Source organism: Ascaphus truei, chromosome 4 (assembly GCF_040206685.1).
Source record: "Ascaphus truei isolate aAscTru1 chromosome 4, aAscTru1.hap1, whole genome shotgun sequence".
NCBI lineage: Eukaryota > Metazoa > Chordata > Amphibia > Anura > Ascaphidae > Ascaphus > Ascaphus truei.
In genome coordinates, this window is record NC_134486.1 from 335,715,918 (window position 1) to 335,732,318 (window position 16,401).

Sequence of the window (16,401 nt, forward strand, 5' to 3'; positions counted from 1 at the left end):
GAAAGAGAGGAGGGGGAGGGGGGGGGGGAGCAAATACACGGCGACCTTCGTGGCCGTTATCAGTGTCGGAATCGTTTGCTTATTAAACGATTACTTTCTGCCTTTCACGGCTATTATTTCGCTGTACCGCCCCCGCGTCTTTTTTTTGTTTCCTCTGCAGAATCAATTTAAACCGAGCGGCGCCCAAACCGCGCCTTCGTGACGCACAGTCTTTGTGCCGCAAGACGTTACGCAGGGTTGGAACCTGACGCATTGCGTCAAATGAATCCGGCTGTGCGTGCACATGGAATTTCGGGGTCGGCTTGGTCGTGGTTTGTTTGATACAACACTCCCGCTGCCGGCGGCAATAGGGACGTGCGCCCGAGGGGCTGTGAGATCAGAGAGCGGATTGATCTCGGGCGGTTCTGCTATGCGTTGGGTATAAGCATGTAACACGCACACACAAACACACACACTAAGAGAAAAGGGGTCCCAGCTAAGTGAGCACTCAACTACCTCTATGTGTGAGGTTGATGATAATTAGGTGATTAATACTTAATTTTTTATAGTTATAAAATAAATACGTGTATGTATATGTGTTGAACCAACGAAAAATATCGATGTGCATTTGAGACTAGGATTAGGGTGACCAGATTTTCAAAATGAAAAACCGGGACACATTAAAAAATTATTTATAAAACAAATTACATCACGTGACGCACCCCGTTGCCATGACAACGAGACACTGACGTCAGGCGGTGACATGTTGCCATGGCAATGTGGCATCACGTGATGCCTCGGCTCCATAAGACGTCCCGTTATATTAACTTGATGCGCGTGATGTCATGGGGTGTCTCGTTGTTATGGCAATGTGCATTACGTGACAGCGCGCAGCCATGTTGATGGAATTTGGAGGGGACGATACAGACACAGACAGTGACACACACTGACAGTGAGAGACAGACAGTGACAGTGAGAGACACACACAGTGACAAACACACAGACAGTGACACACACATACACACAGTGACTGACACACAGACAGTGACACACAGACAGAGTGACACAGACAGACAGTGACATACACACACAGTGACACACACAGACAGTGACACACACACAGTAACACACACACACAGACAGTGGCACACACAGACAGTGACACACATACAGACAGTGACACACACACACACAGTGACACACACACAGTGACAGTGACACACACACACCATAAGCCCACCTCTGCAAACACACAAAAATAAGGCCTCTCCCCCTTGGGGCGGGTAAGGTGCCTGGGAGCGGGGTATAAGGGGGCATGTGGGTTACCTGGGGCCCGTGGATGGGCTGCTGGAGCAGCATAGGTAGCCATAGCAGAGGAGAGCCCAGCAGGCCCGCGGAGCCTAAAGGGAGGGACAGAGGGGCGGAGCCTAAAGGTAGGGGCGAAGCCTAAGGAAGGGAAGGGCCCGGCAGCCCCAAAAGCCGGGACATTTTCAGAATTAATTGGAAACCGGGACAGCACATGAAAAACCGGGACTGTCCCGGCTAAATCGGGACAACTGGGGTCACCCTAAGTAGGATGTACTTGGGAGGTTCTAGCATTTTGCTGAATGGACAGGAGTCACTGTGGTTGTTTCACCTCATACAGAGGTAAATGGAAAGGTTTAGTGTTAGGACCTGCATTAATTTGGTTGTACCTTGACGTGGTATGCAGGCTTATGATGCTTTGGCCAAAGGGTTAAACTAAATAACCAAATAAATATTATTATTGAAGTGTTTAAACTTTATACTTATTAGTTTGTTTTGTCAATTGGATGTAGCATTGGGCACCGCTGTCTTTTGTTTGTATACATTGGCCACGCTCATGAGCACTCTTTTTGACACATATATAATGTGGTTGGTGTTTGGAGTTAGAGCGTGCTGGGAATGTGTGTGTTAATATATATATATATATATATATATATATATATATATATATACTAGCTGATATACCCGGTGTTGCCCGGGCGTGGAAGGGCAGGGGGCATGGAGTGGAAGGGCGGGGGGGGGAGGGGCGTAGAAGGGTGGGGAGGGCGGGGGGGGCAAGGGGCGGGGGGGGGGGGGCAAGGGGCGGGGGGGGGGGGCAAAGGGCAGGGAGGGGCGGGGGGGGGGCAAAGGGCAGGGAGGGGCGGGGGGGGGGGGCAAAGGGCAGGGAGGGGTGGGGGGTTGCAGGGAGGGGCGGGTTGGGAGGGGAGGGAGGAGCGGGGCAAAGGTTAGGGAGGGGCGGGGCAAAGGGCACGGAGGGGCGGGGCAAAGGGCAGGGAGCGGCGGGGCAAAGGGCAAGGTGGGGCAAAGGGCAGGGCGGGGCAAAGGGCAGGGAGGGGCTGGGCAAAGGGCAGGGAGGGTGGGGCAAAGGGCAAGGAGGGGTGGGGCAAAGGGCAAGGAGGGGCGGGGCAAAGGGCAGGGAGGGGCAAAGGGCAAGGAGGGGTGGGGCAAAGGGCAGGGAGGGGAGGGGCAAAGGGCAAGGAGGGGCGGGGCAAAGGGCAGGGAGGCGCAAAGGGCAGGGGGTGGGAGGGCAGGGGGCAAAGGGCAGGGGGAGGGGAGAGGGAGGGCAAGGGGCAGAGGGAGGGAAAGGGGGAGGGAGGGAAAGGGGCAGGGGGAGGGAGGGCAGGGGGAGGGAGGGCAGGGGGTAAAGGGCAGGGGGAGGGAGGGCAGGGGGCAAAGGGCAGGGGGAGGGGGGGCAAAGGGCTGGGGGGGCAGGGGGCAAAGGGCTGGGGGGGCATGGGGCAAATGGCTGGGGGGGCATGGGGAGGAGGAGCAGGTGGAGGGGGGGGGCAAAGGGCTGGGGGGGCATGGGGAGGAGGGGGCAAAGGGCAGGGGGAGGGAGGGCAGGGGGCAAAGGGCAGGGGGAGGGAGGGCAGGGGGCAAAGGTCAGCAGGGGGGTAGGGGGGGGCAGGGAGGGTAGGGGGGGGGCAAAGGGCAGGGTGAGTCAGGGACGCGTTAAATAACCCATTCCCCTGCGTTTACTAACCTTGCACACGGCCGCGCTCCTGTTCCTCCGGATACCGGCCGCCCTCCTCCTCCACCTCGGATTTCTCAGCGGAGAGGCTGAGACGCTCCGGTGAGGAGGAGCTGCGCCTCCCGCGGGGAGAGGCGGAGACAGCCGGAGGAGCGGCCTGTGTGAGGGGAGAGCCGCTTGCTCGGTGTGTGTGGGTGGGGGGGGATAAGCGGGGTGGGGGGTAAACGGGGGGGTTGAGCGGGGGGAGCGGGCGGGGGGGGTGAGCGGGGGGAGAGAGCGGGGGGAGGGGGGGTGAGCGGGTGGGGGCTGAGGGAGAGCGCCGGGTGAGGGAGTGGCCTATGGGTGGTGAGAGCCGTGGGGAGCGCTCTCTGGGATGGTCAGCGGGGGGAGCAGCCTATGTGAGGGGAGAGCCGCAGAGAGCGTGGGGGGGGGGGGAAGGGGGTGGTGTGTGTCTCTCTTTTGGCCCGTCACTCTGCCTCAGGCCAATGAGAGGTGTGCTGGGGTGGGCGGCCCAAGGGAGCAATCTCATTGGCCTGGCCCAAGGTCCAATGGGATTGCCGCTAGGGACACAGGGAGGGACACAGGGAGACACATACAGATATAGAAACATATGACGCTTTCACAAATATATAGTAAGATATATATATATATATATATATATATATATATTGTTACAGAGTCACTGACTCAGTAGGCTGGAACAGTGAATGGAGAGACGCTGCAGCCAGTACACAGAGTGTTAATCTCCTCAGACAGAAAGCACAGCTGAAGACTGATTAAACAGGGGCTGAACTCATCAGTGAAACAAGTGCTTTATAAAGCAGGAAGTTGCTCACACAAGGTGAGCTTGTTTTTCCACAGGAAGGTGGAGAGACTTCTCCCGGCTGGGAAGCCGTAGCTGTTGCTCTTGTCCCCCAGTCCTGCGAGGAGCTATGCTGCTGGGACCCCAACCCAGAATAAACATTGCTGCGAGCTGGACACAGCCTGCTCCCCGGAACCGTGTTCCTGTTTGCTGTGTGATGCTGCATCACAGATAAGACTTTATTGTTATACTTATTGGTTATACTTTGTGTAGCATATGTTTTGGGCATAACCAGATTAGCTGGCTGTCCTGTTAGTAAGGGCTCAAGAAGTGAGTTAGTTTCCCTAACGGGAATAGGCTTTATTTTCAAGAAAGTTGTTTCTTAAAGGGACAATGCACCCGTACTTATTTTGGTTGTGGCTAATAAACTACTAGAATTTAATGTTTCCCATCGTGTCTAGCGTCTTACTGACCCCGCCGCGAGGCTGTCCTGCCACAGGTGGTGTCAGAAGTGAGATGCTACGCCTCTGGGGGTCAGTAGAGGAAGATGTGTTGAGACACTGAACTCAAGCGGGGAAAAAAGCGTTATTTTGCTGAAGCATTGAATTTACAGCTAGCAAGTGCTGAGTGTAAAGTTTGCCCCGTCGGGTATGAAAGGATTGCTGTGTAAAGCTAATGCCTTTTGCTGAAGCGAGTGAATTTGCAGCTAGCAAGTGCTGTGTGTAAAATTTGCCCTGTCTGGTATAAAAGAAAGTGAAAATGGATTTTGGCAAAGATGTTGCCCTAAGAAGAACCCAGAAGGTTCAAAGATTGTAAAGCACGTACAACTTACGTGTGTTGTGCAGAGTCTGCCTCGTCGGGTGTGGGAAAAAAACAAAATATAAAAACGGGGTTTTAAAATGGCCGCCGTCAAGTGTCAATTTTGCAATGTACATAACCATACAAAACAGTGTCCCTTCAGGCCATATGATTATGATGACGACGCATATGTGGCCCCGAGAAGAGATAGACAGAGGATGAGACACGCACTCAATATCAATGGTAATAGAGGTGGGGTACTTAGCTGCCGGTGCGCTGGTCCTGGGGAGCTCCTGTAGTCCCAAATGTTCCAGTACAAAGAAGAAGAAGCAGGCACACGGTCTTACTCAAAAGGAGGTTTAATATGCCATAAAGTCCAACGTTTCGGCAGTCAAATACTGCCTTTCTCAAGGTGAAGGCTACCAAACACAAGAAAACAGTCAAAATATATACCACCCCCCTGATACTCACCCCTCCCCGCTCTGCCACATAACCAGGATGTTGACGCCCACCTGATGACGTCAGAGCGACGGTGTGTGGTTTATTTACACTTTCAGGGTGATTTGTAGGAGTGTCTCACTCCTCCCTGCTCTGACACTGATCCCATGGCGACGGATACATCTTTGTCCAGCCCTGTGAGTACAGTCTTAATTGGTGCACGCCCCCCCCCCCCCCCCCTGACGGCCGGGTCTTGCTGAGCTCATCATGGGGGAGTGTTCAGTCTGGGGAGAGGTGTGGCTGTGGCTGCAGTCCTCCAAGACAGCTCTATGCTGTATTGCCAGGGATTTAGACCTAGATGTCTGACGTCACTAGGGGGCGCCATATGGTCGCTCTGACGTCATCTGGTGGGCGTCAACATCCTGGTTATGTGGCAGAGCGGGGAGGGGTGAGTATCGGGGGTGGTATATATTTTGACTGTTTTCTTGTGTTTGGTAGCCTTCACCTTGAGAGGCAGTATTTGACTGCCAAAACGTTGGACTTTATGGCATATTAAACCTCCTTTTGAGTAAGACCGTGTGCCTGCTTCTTCTTCTTTGTACTGGAACATTTGGGACTACAGGAGCTCCTCAGGACCAGCGCACCGGCAGCTACTGTAAGTACCCCACCTCTATTACCATTGATATTGAGTGTGTGTCTCATCCTCTGTCTATGTATACTATCCTGCATTGAGCACAGCACCTACAGCTAAGTCTTAGGACTGCCTTTTGCTGTTTACCTTATCATAGGACTCTGTGATATCGTTGACAGAGTTTGAATTACTCTGTATACCTGTTATATTACTGGTCCTTGGGCACATTCTTTGCATCATTTCTTTAAGTGTGAAGCCCTTTTTTTTGGACTGTTACTGCTATATCCTGCATCTTTACACTGCCCAGCAGCAGTTTATACATCGCACGTGTGTATTGTGCATACATGGAGAATTTGTGCAACTTGTCTCTAGGTCTGACACAAAGAGCTGACACTCTAACTATCACGGAACAGGAGATTAATAGGATTCTCTTTAAAACCTCACCAGAGGAAGCATTTGGGCCTGATAGGCCACAAGACCATTTGCAGGAGCTGGAAAGGCTCAAAAAGAAGGAAATTGTGTGATTAGCGCTCAAAGCTATAAATTAGGTGAAACAAAATATACAGTAATAAACAATTGTGCAAAAATACAGTGGCGGCCGAGCTGATTCTTCAGGGGCCGCCACCGCAATGTGCGGGCAGACTCGGCTGTTGTTTTTTTTCCCCGCCGCGCATCACTGATGCGCGGTCACGTGTGCCAGGGTGAGTGCGCGCGTGGCGCGCGTGCCCAGGGTTCCCCGAAGGTGGTGGCGGGGTAAGGGGGGATGTGGGAAGCAGAAGGGGACCCGGAGAAGCAGAGGGGAGGGGAAGGATGCGGGGAAGATATGCGGCTGGCGCGCGGCCAAGTTCGGCGCCAGCCCGAAAACAGCCGTGGGACAAGACGGGTAAGTGTGAGACTGAAGCTGGCCGCAGCAGTATGCAATATACCTTACAAATAATAAGGCAAGGCTGCCAAATCAGAAAATAAACAATACAAACCGGCGCCTAAAGAGTTCAAGGTGTATCTGTATATAGTCCAAATGGATAGAATACCAAGAGGTTGCAACTCCAATCTTGTGCAGGAGGTTGCAAATCCAATCTCACGCTTCCAAAGTCCACAGCAAGTAGTTATGTGGCATATGAAAAGCAAACAGAGAAAATCATCATAGTGCAACAATGCTACTAGAATACATAAACAAGACAAACCATAAACAGACAAAAGCAAGGCAAAAAAATTAATATAGAGAGTTAATTTAATACATAAAGTTAAAATAACAATCAGGAACGCTGGTAGATGACGATTCCGGTTTGGAAAAAACGGAATCCTACTCACAAGATATTCGTATATAAATGCGCAGTGTTAAGAAGGTAAGGTGGGGACTCCCACGGCATCAGATTAGTATCGTCTGTCTCGGGGCTGCTCCACAAGCTGTCCCTCACTCCTTGGCCGGAAATGCATCACTGGGGGTGGGTTTAAGAAAAAAAACGCCTCTTCCTGCTGCTTGTACACGAACATACACTCGTGAGAGGTCTGCCATCGTTCAAGAATAAACTCCAAATGACTGCCCAACGCGTTTCGTAGCTAACGCTACTTCATCAGGGAAACAAAACTCGTAGGATAATATACTTTTATTTGTCCGATTTTAGCCCCTATTCCCCTGCTTGGTGGCTATCTGAGTCATTGAGATTGTGACTTTAAGCTCTGATCCCACTGTTCTGGTGCGTATGGGACTTTGTTCCGCATCGGACTGATTCGTGTACCTCGTGTACGGAAGGGACTATCACACATGTCGCTGTGATGTCATCTGGCTGCGATGGGGTTCCTAAGCGTGATCACGTACGCCGATACTACCGAGAGGAATCCTTCCCTGACGAGGCTGAATCACAGGACTGACCGAGTTCCAGCAATACCCTGCACCGAGGGCCGAGGAAGACTTCATAAACCTCCCCAGCTGTGATTTTCAGTATTTCACGATACCTGCTGCTGTGCGGTTATCTGTTGATTCGTTGTGCTGTTTGCACTCAATGCGTTTGTTCTTTCTATCTGATGTACGCCTAATACTCACCTTTATTATTAATTAATTATACTTTGATATACTTCACCATGAGGTTTTGCGCTGTTTTTTGTTTTCTGTATGTCTAGTTCTGTTGGAGTGTTGAGCCACCCTGACCCATTAACAGCTGCAGCCGCCATTGTCAACACAGATACTGTGTGCTCTTTATTTACACCCTAAGGTTGAGGGTGTTATTAATCACATTATCACCTTTAGTGGGTTAGTTAATTGGTTTATTTGCTGCGCACTTTATTTCTTCTCTTTTGTTCATTTAGTTTAACCCTTTGGCCAAAGCGTTGTAAGCTTGCGAGCCACAACAAGGCAGACACCCGTTCACAAGTCCTAACACTACCAGATAAAATACTATTATACCTCTATTAGGATTAAAATTCTCATTTACCTCTATTAGGAGGGAGAAATACCACATTGGATCTATATCCAGTAGAATGAAAGGACCTACTACAGAAATACACAGTAAAATACTTATAAGAGAGAGAATATATAAGTATTTTACTGTGTATTTCTGTCATGTTGGATGTAGCATTGGGCTTCTCTGTCATCTGTTTTATACATATGCCACGCTCAATAGCACTCTTTTTTGACATATATATATATATATATATATATATATATATATATATATATATATATATATATATTTGTGAGGGCTCAGGGGTTCCCAAAAAAAAGAGCTTGCTGGGATTTTGTGTTTTGTTAACCTGATCCACAAACTAGCCTGCGGCACCGAATCCACGAGAGCCAGAATTGATACAGAGCGCCCCGGCCAGGAGAGGAGGATGGGTAACATCAGATGGTAGGAATTAAGAATGGAATTTAATGTGCCTAGAGAAGTTCTTCCAACCTCCTCTAGGCATTGACTTTTTCTCGGTTTCTTCATGCAGGATAACTACATATACCCCTTTCTCGCCACAGTAAAGACACAACCTGGGATTACATTGGAGGTGCTTCACTTCCTCCAAGAGACGCATACCTCCCAATAGCATGGATTCTGCTGTATCCATAGGTTATTCAGGAAGGAGAGTCGGGGAATTAAATTCTGGAGGAACCAGTGGGGTTCTGTGATCACAACCCATTCCTGTTGCCTCTCCTGCATGTGGACGTCCAAGGAAATGCAGAGGGTGATCAGCCCTTCTAAGTCTGCCGGCATATGTGTATGTAAGTTTATACTTCAATCTATTGGAGAGGCCCTGCTGGAAGGTGAATTTCAGGGCTCCCTCATTTCATTCAGAGTCTGCACCCAACTTCCTGAATTCGACCGCACAGCAGCTCACAGGCTGACTCCGTTGCAGAATACGCATAAGGGTGGCCTCAGCAGTGGTCATTCGATCTGGAGCATTGAACACCCTCTAGAAAGCTTGAGTGAAGGCTGCTGAATCGTCTAGGAGGGGAGATCCCTTCTCGTACAATGGTGACGCCCATGCCAGGGCCTCATCGGCCAGGAGCAATGTGGTAAACGCTACTCGAGAGCAATGGGAAAAGAAGGTGGATGACTACAAATCAAACTGGATATGGCACTTTCAAGAACCTTCTGTCTTGACTACTGCAACCTTCCACTGTCTGGCCTTCATGTATCTCACCTTTTTCGCCTACAATGCATCCTAAATGCTCCTGCTAGAATCACTTCACTCTTTCCTAAATGTGTCACGTCTCTCCTGCTAAAATCCCTCTAGTGGTTTCCCTTTAAATCCCTTATTATTTACAAAATGTCCTTTCTGCCAAAGCTTTATACTCCTCAGCCTCTCCTTAGATCTCATCCCCAATTTCTCACTACACCCCTAATCGCCTCTTGCGTTCTTCTCAAGGATGTCTTCTCTCTACCCCTTTTGTATCAAAAACATTCTGCAGATTTAAACCTCTTACTGGCCCACACCTCTGAAATGCCCTTCTCAACAATATCCATCAAGAACTTTCTCCACCTTCAAAAACCATCTAAAAACACCCTTATTTAATAAAGCATTTCAGGAGCTTAAAAGTGCATACATATTTACTATAACAGCACCTTACTGTCTCTATGTCTCCCTTTATAAAACTTAAGATTGTAAGCTCTTCAGGGTGTTAAATATGTTTCCTAATGTTTACTTTGATGTTTAAAGTTGTTATCAATATTATGTATTATACCTCACATTATTCTTTTGCGCTTGTTACTGCTGTTTAATGCTATTTACATGGAAGATCCTATGCTAATAAAGATATACATACATTGCAAATGAAAAAAACAGTCTGTTCAGAAAATAAGCAAGCTGTATAGAGTTGTATAGTGGAAGGAATCTGCTGATGAACTGTTGGAGAGTGACGATCATCAGGGTTTCCAGCATCTCTTCCTGGCTTCCACTGTAACGGTTCCTGCTCTGTGTTTTGACCTAAAAGGGGTTTGGAATTTTGAAAGGTTCCTTGGTGAAAGGTTCCTATCAAAAAGACTCTGTCGCAATCTCAGGCCATCAACCTTTTTTTCAAACCCTTAATAAGAATATATGTCTAGATCTTACAGCAAAAGAGGTTTACAGCACTTAAATGTTTTAGATGTGGGGTGAAAGGAGTAAAGTGACGTCTCTTGTTCTAAAGATGGCAAATTATTAGCCCAAATCTGTATTTGACAAGAATGTCATTTATTTGTGAATATTAAAGAATTGTGGACTTATGCAGAGAGGATCGCAATAGAAAGTAAAAATGGCAACAAAATAGGCACTGATTTGCAGTAACTTAATGGGCGCATGCAGAGAACTGCGTTACCTCGTTTTACAGATGGTGGTAATTTTGGCGAGTTCCGATTTGCGCGAATATCGCCATACCATGGCGCTCTGTATACACAACATGTATCTGTCCTGCTCTGACGTGTCACCAGTTCCGCTCGGCTCTCGCGAGACCGGGAGCGGTTGACGGACAGTTTTTGAAGTACCTCAGCAAGGCGCTGCGTTACTGTACACACACAGTGAACAATAGTCCCTTCACATAATCGATTAACCGTGTCGCCAACTGGAAGTGTTGTTGTGTGTTCTGTGTCGAATTAATATAAATCAATGAATGTTGTTCTCTGTAGACATATGGATTAACCCCTAGCATTCCAAACAGTGGTAATCTGCGGTTAGTTTTTCTGTCAGTGCCGGTAGCACCGTCTCCCTCTACAATACCTTACATACCCAGCTTCAAGGTTGATGTGTGTGTTTCCTCAGTGTATAGGATACATATATTAGTATTTGCCCTTGGCCGTCCCATTTTGTTGTTGTTACATTGTGTTTCATTGTATCATTTTGTTTTGTTTGTGTGTCATTTTTTTGTCTTGATTGTCAACAGCGCGCTTACCCCAGAGAACCGTATAAACATGGCTGACGCTGAGGGGGTTCACTCTGTCGGTGTTTCAGATGCTGCACTGACTTTTGGTGTGCCTCCTTTACTTGCCCGACCGTCATCCTCCTTTGCAGGCAATGCGGCGGCAAAAGTGGGACGATCAGGTTCTGTAATTCTGCCTGTTCAGGGTGCGGGAGTGAATGTAATTTGTAGTGGTGGTGTAGGTGTCAATGCAGGTGTGACAGCAAAGGTGAGTGGTGCACCTGTGTTGAGTGCAGATGGTGGCGTAATAGCGGTGTGTGGTGGTGTGAGTGGTGTGAGTGGTGTGAGTGGTGCCGGTGTGAGCGTGCAGGGTGCTGGTGTGCGTGTGAGGGGTGCTGGTGTGCGTGTGAGGGGTGCTGGTGTGCGTGTGAGGGGTGCTGGTGTGGGTGTGAGGGGCGCTGGTGTGCGTGTGAGGGGTGCTGGTGTGCGTGTGAGGGGTGCTGGTGTGGGTGTGAGGGGTGCTGGTGTGGGTGTGAGGGGTGTGGGTCTGAGGGGTGCTGGCGTGTGCGTGAGGGGTGCTGGTCTGCGAGTTAGGGGCGGTGCCCCTGTGCGTGGTGGAGATGTGCGTGGTAGTGCTGCAAGCTTGACAAGTGGAGGAGTATTGTCAAGTGGCGCACTAATGGCTGGTTCTCGTGGGAATGTGAGACGTCCAGGGATGGGTACGCCGCGCATAGGAGTCAATCGCTCGTCTTTGGGGACAGTGGGTGGCATGTACGAAGTAGAGTCGATTGTGTGTCCGTCCGAGAGTGTGAATAGTTCTTGGGTGTTCCCTTCCTGTTGAGGAAGGAGAGTGCAGTACAGGGGACCATAGCTCAGAAATTAAAAAAAGAAATTTAAAATTTAATGATGAGGAGAATCGTGTACTTGTGACTGGTGTGCTCGAGCACTATGATCGTATTTTTGGCAACCTATCAGGTACAAATTTACATTCAATGTAATCCTATGACATATGTGTGCAAAAATGATCATGTGTGCCAGTGGTCATATTGCATGGTGTGCATACGGTTAAACCGCTGACATTAAACATAGCAGTTGAAACATTGTATCTACTGCAGCGCATATACACTGGCGACACACTTTATTTGAGCTCGGCTAGTCCCACGAATTCGGGTATACCCGGGTGTATTGAGGTTTGTGACTGTTTTCTGCCCGAGTGCATTGGGTTATTTTCCATGCAGGGATTGAAGCATTTTATTCCCGCTGGCTGCAATACTGCACAGTATATATATATATACTGCATTACAATTCATGAATTTATGCCATCTGGTAGACACGCGAAGCATTGCAGCCTATTAAATCCTAATCATTATCATTTAACAGATCAGCCGCCCGTCAGCCAGGCATGAACCCAGGCTGGGAAGGCAAACGCAACGGGGCTTGTCAGAGGTGAGGAGCGGTGCATTCCAGGTATCTGCCAGGTACATACTGGGTATTTGCTCGAATAAAGTGTGTCGGTGCAGTAACGCAAGTAAACAATTGCAGCTAGCACAAAAAACATAAGCCTCTGCAATAGTTCAGTACCTAGAATGTTATGTATACAACTAGGCTTGCGGCCTACACCACTACTGTAGTAATGTATGTGAAGTGCCGCAGATGTTCACATCACAGACATCTATTCTTGGTCACAACGTGTGTCATAATGTGTATGAGTGTTATGTGTACACAGGTGATGGATACCAAAAAAATTAAACGTGGGAAAGTTAAACTATCACATGCACAGTTACATGCCATGTAATAAATGTCAATACAAGTACACGTGCTATAATGTCAACGATTTATTGTCTCCTGCACAACTCAAGGGAAAATATCCGCCGTTACCAAGAGGATCTGTTGGGAGGAAATACGTGTTGCAGTCTCTGCATGTGGACAGCAGCTGAGAACCCACGTCAACTGCAGAAAGCGGTTTGATGACATAAAGCAAAAACTGAAGAAAAAAAATTCAGCAAGGAATCGGACATGCGTCTGGAACAGGCGGAGGTCCTGCTGCGGAGCAATTTATATTGTCTCCATTGGAGGAGCAGCTTGCGGCAAGGTTTCCAGCTGTACAAATATCAGGTGTGGAGGGAGATTACGACATAGGCGTTTACCAGCAGCCTTTTCCACAAGGTTGGTGAAAGTGTCACGTACCTAGTGTGTATCAAATATGTGTCTTTTGTGTATTCATTGCAATGTGTGTCAATGTCATTCGATGTCTCAACAGTGTTGACCAACATGTTGAAAAAGTTGGTGAACACTACAATAACATTAGACCTGTCTATCATTAAACTATTCAACAACTATCCAGGTTCTGGAACACAAGCACAGAACTGCAAGGTCCTCAGTTAAAAATCCCAACATGCAAACGTATTTCAATTTGCTGTTATTAGTGAGATTGTCTAGGAGGATGGTTCAGTTTTAGACAACTATTGATTACTTTTCACACATGGTTATCATGCTATGTGCATGTAAGTGTTGTTGTAAATGTTGCATCGCATGTGTGATCGCCAATGGTATATCTTTTTCTTCACAGTGTGTCCGGCGTCACCTGCAGATGAAGAAACAATGGGCACGGAACAGGAATGTAATAATGAAATGGCAGGATGTGTCTCTCCAACCTCAATGGATGCAGAAGAAGGTGAGATCTTAACTATGTAACAGAATGTATGTGGGTGTGAATGGAGAAACATGTCTGGCCAATGGTCAACATGCAGAAACGGCATTGGTTAGGTGTTGTACGACTGTGACGACGCCAGCGCTACTGGCGATAAATTACCCGCACAGATTTACATTTTATGACACTGTCAGATTCTGTGATGGGTGATTGAACTAATAGAACAGGTATGTTTCATGCTATAGGGCAGTCGTTAAATACACATTGGGTATATATGCACAGGCTTTACTTTCCTATGCATTGTTCATGTACGCATTCTGCATGGTCTCGCACAGTTACTGTGTTACGCATGACATTAACTATTTAACGCGCATATATGTTCCTCTAAAGGTACCTTTATATGAGATTATTGAGGATCTGGGTATGTTGCCATAATGGTTTCCCTTAACTGGTTTGTTGCATTGTTTTTGCATGACTGTACACCTAGGAGGGATTACAAAAATTTCTTTTAACTTGCATGTACCTTGGTATGTTTTATACGACTGTTTCCAAAGGGACAAAGATAGAAAGTATGCGGTGCATACATCAAGGCCTCATGTTTATGTCGGCAGTTACAGCATTGAAATGGACGTTCAAGTTGTTTGTATGTCATAATGGTGTGTCACATGACAAAACCTATAACGATGTGGCATAAAGGGCAGTTGCAATGTACGTGTGTTTAGTATCTGAAATGTAATGGTAACTTTTCCTGTCGTTTCACAGACATGATAACTTTACATACGGTGTCTCCAAACCTCGTTCCAAGCTGCAGTGTTCCTGAAGTCATCACAGCTTCACAAGCAACGAATGTAACAAGCAATGATGCAGATGCAGGGATTGAAAAGCACCTGGAATCGTTTGAAAGATGTGAGGAAAAAATGATGCTCCTCCATCAGGACAGACATGAACAAATAATGGGAGTGCATGGGAAACTGTTGTCTGAAATGATTCAGATCAAAGACATAATGAAACACACAAATGAACTGCTTTTGAATCATAATGCCTTTATGGGATCAATTGCCCAGTCACTGAAAAAAATAGTTGACCGAGACAATGTGTCGACAAGTAGCCCTCCACTATTAGGTACACGGCAAATACCATTGCCTTCCCAATCGGTATTGGTTGGACAAGTTGAAGACATAACAGATATCACCCCCCACCCCCTACATACAAAACTTCCTATTGAAGTAAACCCATCTGCAGGTGTGCAGAAAGATGCAGATAACGGCACAGACCGTACAAACATACAGAAATTTGATCCGTGGCAAACAGCAACTGAAGCGATAGTTGAGTGTCCACAGCAACTGTTTAACGATGACTTTCAACAGGAAAGACTTCTAGATATTTTTCATGCTCCCAACGATGTACCTGTGGCACGGGAGGGTACCCCCGTTCATATGCGTGCAGGTGGTCTGTGGAAAAGGTGTAGAAAAGGAAGTTACAACAGAGGACGGGGAAGAAATGTTAAAAGATCAACATCCATTTCTGGTCCGGGTTACATGACGCCTTTCGTTCCACCACCAAAGGAAACCAATGTGGCTTACACAATACCATCTGCACAACACACACAGGTGATGGATGAAATTGTAGACGAAATACATGTGAAGAAAATTACAAAGCGACGTAAACATGTTACGCGCAACATCGATAGGCCCCACACACGGTCACAACAGCAATAGTACATGGCTATTTCTGGAGTGATGTGTCTTCCTAATAATTTTGCAAGTTTAAGCCTTTATTCATGGCATCATTTACAGGATGTGTCTGAAATAATCACAAACATATATATGTGGAAATAATGTCGATCGTGAGCACACTTATGTGTTCTCCCTCCCCCAACTCAGCTGTTCCTGTGTTACCTTAAACATGTTAATTTAGTTTGTGTTTTCAATGATTTACCAATGGCATTAAATTGGCTGGTATATTGAGCCTGGTTTATGGTAGATAGTGTGAGGTTGTGAAATAATAAAAAATGTTATGTACCAATAACGCTTCGCTCATTTTGTCTATGCCGAATCTACTTTGCATTAACAAGTGATAACAAGGGAAAGCAATGCATGTAGTGTTATAAACGTGTAAGTCGCGTGTATTACTACTTGCATGCTATGTCACACTAACTTTCCTTCTGGCCCACTGCGTGTAGCACTTAGTGACCGCAAGATTACAAAAAAAATAAATTCCTTGTACTCATCCTGTTGTATAACACTGCACATGTTAGAACGCATAGCTAATGAGCAATGCATACAGGGCAAGTTAAACAACATTTCTGTTATTGTATGTGATGTGTAACTACTGTAGCTGCAGGAAGACAACGTAAACAATCCTCCAGATGCCCAACCATGGTGTATGTACACACCGAATGTTATGTTGGTAAACCTTGAACCGCACAGCAAAATATAATGTACAAGGTGATGCATATGACTGTTTTCATTATGGGGATTTTATTTCCCCATCCATTGTTAAAGCCTTCTGCATGGCACATGTACAACACATCAGCGCTGTGACATTGATTGAGGGTGCTGTGTTTACGCCCTTGGTTGCACATCCACATCTTTATTACACTGCCATCATTGCCCCTGTGTAAATGTGCATGCAGGTAAATCGCTGTATTGAAGTTTCATAGCAAGAGGGCAGGACGTCATTGAGGTCTACGTCGCTTGTGTACACGTGTTTTGACTAACAGTGTGCGTATACAAAACTTATGCATGTCAATGCATGTAAACGAGCAGGGGGTGTCCGGCCATGAGGG

At 47.3% G+C, this 16,401-nt stretch overlaps 1 protein-coding gene across 1 annotated transcript; it reads left to right on the forward strand.

Annotated features, from left to right (window-relative positions):
• Positions 1-30: 30 nt before the first annotated feature.
• Positions 31-15,624, forward strand: LOC142493673 (uncharacterized). Its single transcript, XM_075598104.1, has 4 exons — positions 31-523; positions 12,823-13,129; positions 13,533-13,637; positions 14,376-15,624. Exons 3-4 carry the CDS (start codon positions 13,565-13,567, stop codon positions 15,329-15,331), a joined length of 1,029 nt encoding a protein of 342 aa, XP_075454219.1. The 5' UTR covers positions 31-523; positions 12,823-13,129; positions 13,533-13,564; the 3' UTR covers positions 15,332-15,624.
• The last annotated feature ends 777 nt before the right edge of the window (positions 15,625-16,401 follow it).

Bases quoted from the DNA above. Each gene is read 5' to 3' on its own strand.
- LOC142493673 (XM_075598104.1), top strand. From the start codon at position 13,565: ATGGGCACGGAACAGGAATGTAATAATGAAATGGCAGGATGTGTCTCT. The intron at 13,638-14,375 runs GTGAGATCTTAA...GTCGTTTCACAG, and splicing joins CTCAATGGATGCAGAAGAAG to ACATGATAACTTTACATACG.